This window comes from Olea europaea, chromosome 3, assembly GCF_002742605.1.
Source record: "Olea europaea var. sylvestris chromosome 3, O_europaea_v1, whole genome shotgun sequence".
Classification (NCBI taxonomy): domain Eukaryota; kingdom Viridiplantae; phylum Streptophyta; class Magnoliopsida; order Lamiales; family Oleaceae; genus Olea; species Olea europaea.
In genome coordinates this window covers 10894001-10898967 of record NC_036239.1, presented here as the reverse complement: position 1 = coordinate 10898967, position 4967 = coordinate 10894001, and the positions used below count along the sequence as shown (strand labels likewise).

General features: G+C 36.6%; 2 protein-coding genes across 3 annotated transcripts in view; one reads left to right on the top strand and one right to left on the bottom strand.

Annotated features, from left to right (window-relative positions):
- LOC111385989 overlaps positions 1-1390 on the top strand; it is a 2465-nt gene extending 1075 nt beyond the window's left edge. The window contains exon 2 of one of the 2 annotated variants that reach the window (XM_023010424.1): positions 338-1390. In XM_023010424.1, the coding sequence (XP_022866192.1) occupies positions 338-1018 (681 nt within the window). In that variant the 3' untranslated portion in view covers positions 1019-1390. The remainder of the gene's footprint in view (positions 1-337) is intronic. The other variant, XM_023010415.1, reaches the window with a different exon arrangement.
- A 775-nt stretch (positions 1391-2165) lies between these two features.
- On the bottom strand, positions 2166-4645 carry LOC111385980 (protein SDE2 homolog). Its single transcript, XM_023010404.1, has 3 exons — positions 3771-4645; positions 2680-3235; positions 2166-2558 (listed from the first exon to the last, which is right to left on the bottom strand). Exons 1-3 carry the CDS (start codon positions 4550-4552, stop codon positions 2412-2414), a joined length of 1485 nt encoding a protein of 494 aa, XP_022866172.1. The 5' UTR covers positions 4553-4645; the 3' UTR covers positions 2166-2411.
- Between the last annotated feature and the right edge of the window lie 322 nt (positions 4646-4967).

Here is a 4967-nt window from a genome sequence, read left to right as displayed (position 1 = left end):
TGGGCTCGCCATGTTCGTGACGCGCAACAAATGCCTTATTCCTATTCCTCGAGAAATGTTAGGAATATATAATTTTTGGTACATAGGAGTGTCCACCCTCTCATATGGGTGGGACTAGCTTGAATAAAATATTCGAGTGGACCCCATGCAATGTGAGAGGGTGGATATCCTTCTGTATAAAAAATTATGTTCAAGAATCTTTATCCTATTCCCATTATGTATAGAAAAGAAATTGCAGATAGATGTTGGATCAATTTCTCTAAAGAAAATTTTAACAGCAAATGCCTTGTTTCTAATTCCTGTAATGTATGACTATTATTACTGCCCTCCCTTGCAGTGTAGAGAAAGCAAGAAAGAATGCAATTCCTGTGAAGAAACATGGAAGCTCGAAAGTAATGAATTCATATCAGCCTTAGCAGCAGGCTTGAATTCGAAACTAATTGTAGAAGTCACTTCCGAGGCCTCTTCATCGACAGTCGCCTTAGCAGCAGCTGCTCGACAAACCAGAGGAAAGCTCCTGTGCATTCTTCCTGATCCAAGAACTCTAGACAAATCTCTAAAGGTGATTCAAGACTTGGGCCTAAATGAAATGGTCGAATTTAGAACCGGAGATCCTATCGAGGTATTGCCAAATTATGAGAACATTGATTTCTCCCTGGTAGACTGTAACACTGATAAATACGGAAGATTGGTCGAAAAGCTAGATGTGAACTGCAAAAGGTCAATTGTGGTGGCGAATAACTTGGTCGAGGGGAGAAAAGGGGCGGAAGGTCTTTTGAAAGGAGTCGAAACTATGTTTAAAGTGCAGTCTACAAAGCGTCCTATTGGTAAAGGTATGGAGATCACAATGATCGGGAAGAGCAATGAGTTCGGTAAAAGAGAACGAAGCAGACGAAGCCGTAGTCAAGCAGAGCGAAAGGGACAATTCGTGAAGAAGACAAATAAGAGCAAATGGGTTTTTGCAATTGATGAGAAGAATGGAGAGGAACATATTTATAGGATGCCTAAATCTCTGTAAGCAAGGATGAAAAGACTCTGGAAAAAGATGTGATTTCCACATTTTCCCCTTCCTGCCTAGCAGCACAAAAAAGGGTCCATGAGAACATCAAGTTGACAATCAATCCAACATCTTATATAAGCTTGAGGAGTTGGGATCGGAACTTGTGAAAACATGTTGGTTTTGCTTGTGTAAAAAATTGTGTGACAAAGGAAGAAATTGGCGTGTATATTCATGTATTTACTTATTTTTTGAAGTGTTAGAAAATTTGTCTAGGGAAAATGTGTTTACGTTGTCGCTCTCTTCGAACTACATTCTAAAATACAATGAAATTCAACCCCGGTTGTTTATGTGGTTTCATCTTTAATGACTGAACCAGAAATGATAGAAGTAATTTATTTTAAGAAAATTCAACTTCAATTTTACTATGTTGACTTACACTATGTAGAATCAATGAAATCCTTATTATTGTATTTTCACGTTAGTTAAATTTATTGTACGTTGTAAAATCCAAATTTTATTTTAATTTGATTTTAACAATGAAATATACAATAAATTTGAATTTTCCAAATGATAAAAATAGCTTAATATCCTACCAAAATATGTTAAAATTATGTTTTAACTATTGTATAATTGAGTAATTATTTCTCGTGGAATCGATAATCCGAAATCGTTTGTCCACTTGATTACTTTTATGCGACTCCTTCATTTACGTTATGTGTTTTTTGATGAACAATAGGCCAACATCATTTTTATAAGTTTAGTAACCAAAATTCAACCACCTAAATTTTCAATCGGAGATGTTTTCAAAGTTTAGTGAACAATTAAAAACGTTTTAAATTTTTAGTGGCCATAATTCTATTACCTCAATCTTTAGTGAGCAATCGAAAATGTTTTTCAAAATTTAGTGAATAACTAAAGACGCAACAATTTGTTAATGGTGTAACAAGAAGATACCACATATACATTCCGTTAGTCATGTCATTAATTTCGTTAAAAGTTTGTAACGGATGTTATGCGAGTGAATAACATACAACATTTGAATAAATTTATTGGCCAAAACTCAACATTTTAAATTTCAATGAGACACAAGTTCAGTAAGCATTGGAACAATATCACATCACCAATGACAAGAAAAGTGAAACGAAGAATGAAACTAACAATCAAGTAGAAACGAGAAATAACTTAATCTAAAACATAATACTTGATATTTGAATGCATAACATTTGTCCAAAACTAGATTAATAGCAAACAGCGTTTCAGTATTTCAAGTGGCAGTTTGATCAACTGGCAAGACGAGGAAGTTCATTATTACACTACACAGAACTTGACTATTACATAGAGAACGGCTTCATATCAAGCTCAAACACAGTTCAATTAACTCCAAACTGGAACTACGTGCATACAAGGTTTATCATTTCTTTGCGAACAGCTTCTTTGGAAGCATCTCCAAAGGCGTAGTTTTGAGCAGAAAAAGCCTTCCAGCACGTTCTTGCAAAGTACCACCACATTTCAATCCACGTGCTTGAAGCTCCAATTTTAACCTCTCCAAGCCAAGAACCTGTAATATATTGTAGTTACGTAATGAGTGGTCGCATGCCCACAACTATGAAGAGCATTTCTTAAAATGAAATTAACTCACTAAAAAAGGTAGAACAGGAAATAGAAAAGTTGCAACATACCTCCAACTCTGCTGCTGAATTAAATCCATTAAAGTTCAGTGGCTCATCCGAATCTTTTACACTTCTAGAAACTGATTCTTTGTGAACTGGTTCAGAATCAGTCCTCTTGCTCCCTTCTTTAGCAGCAGCTCCTTCTTCCTCAGAGCTGGAGACACCTGGAAGCTGACAGGCTAGTTCTTCCACTTTGAGGGAGTGAGATTCTTGAGACACTTCTTTTTCAACAGCATTTAGATCTGCACTTTCCTCAAGAATCTCAACTTCAGGTTCATTCTTATGTTCCCCATCGCTGTTATTTGTAAAAACATCCAGACCTCTACCAGATTTCGCGGACTCTTCCACAGCTGTATCCTCTTCCTCAGAGCCAATGCCAGAAGAACCTTTATCAACATCAGGTTTCCCTCCAGTAATTGAATCTGAACTTCTCTCTGCTTCCTTACTGGAATCTGAATGATTTCCATTATCTATAACAATGGATTTCTCATTCTCCTCTTCTTCGCTGTCATAATCATCATCCATGTCCTCACTGTCACTGTCCTCCAATGTCTTCTTTCCCAGCCTAATAAATACCATGTAGAAAAGTTCCTTAGTTTATGGAACTTCAAAAAAATAAAAAATAAAAACCAAAGCTTTTATATTCCTGATTCACTGTGATATTGTCATCACATATTTTCTAAGTCACAATCGGCTATAACTTTACCTAGTAAGACAACCTAGATGTATAAATTAGAATACCCGTTTGGGAGATATTCTTTAAACAAACAAAATTGCAAAAGACAAGCTTCCATGTACAATAACCATTCGTAGCACATTCTTTAAAGATACAAAAGAACAACATTTCCCACAGTTTTCCAAGAAAGCAATGAGCTCCTTACTATTGTTTCATATTTCAACACTCACCAAGATATCATGGATTTATCATACCCACATCTCCCAACCCAACTAAATATTAGTTGACATGATATATAGACTCTGAATATTCTCCCTTATTCTAAGCATCTTGGAATATAAATTTACTATTTAGATATCATATAGTTATACACTGTGTCAGAATTCTAACATAAAATTACAAGAAAGAAAGCAAAACGCCATACCATATCTTCAACCGCTTGGAATCTAATTCACTTGCCTCCACCGCGTTCTTTCTCTTCAGGCTCACCAACCCTTTAATTGACTCCCTGACGGATCTCTCAACTTCCTCCATACACTTAGCCGAATCCTCCCTATACTTTGCCACATACTTCTCCGAGCTCTCTCCCTTGCTATTTTTACCCTTTTTCTCCACCTCTTTGACCTTCTTCTTTATATAATCCTCAGCCATTTTCTCCAGCTTCCTCTCCTCTGCCTCCGCCCTCCACTCTTCCAGCTTCTTCTCCGCATTCACATGTCTCAGTCTCCGCCCACTCATATCCCTGCAAGCATCAAAATTGTTCGTCTTCTTCTGTCCTGCCTTTGTCGCCGCTCCTCTAAGCAATGAACCAAATCCTCCTTTCCCACCCCTGAGCCGCAACAACAAATGCACCACAACCGGAAAATTCCGAGACCCATCCAAAGACTTTTCAGTCAAAACCGTATCATGGGACCCACTAAAATTTCGATATTGAGGCAATTGGGAATTGGAATCAAAATCTAGGGTTTTAGGGAATTGGGTATTCTTGAAAGAACCCAAATTGAGATTTAGGGTTTGATGGCCATGGAGGACGCGAGAGTTTTGGGATAGGAGAAGTTGAAGATAGGAGGGAATAGAGGTAATCCTCTGAATCTGGTGCTTCAGGGTTGGGATGGAGATTGAAGGGGTATCGAAATTTAAGAATTTGTGCTTACCATCAACAAATTTGACAAGAACTTGATGGATTTCAGATTCAACCACCGCCATTCGCTTGATATATATGGCCTTGATCGTCTTTTTGATCAAAGGTATTAGTCTTTCCTGCGTAATGTGTAATAGCGAGCGCGCGAGGGAGAATGTTCTATCGTTTTGTATGTATATATCGACAGAAGAAACGAACGAATGGGCCGGATGTCCTGATCTAAAAGAAACCCAATTTTGGACCGGTCCAATAATCAATAACTAGACCTTGTTGGGTTCAACGACAAAATAGAGTGAAAAAAATTTAAGATTAAGTTCCCATTCTCATTTTTTTAAAATATATTTTTAAAAAATATTTTGACATCATTTCAATCACATATTTTTCAATGAAATAATATTACACAAATTTAAAAAAATTTCTAATTTTTTAACCATATATTTCCCATCAATACACTATTCAAAAATTCATTCTTATAAAAAA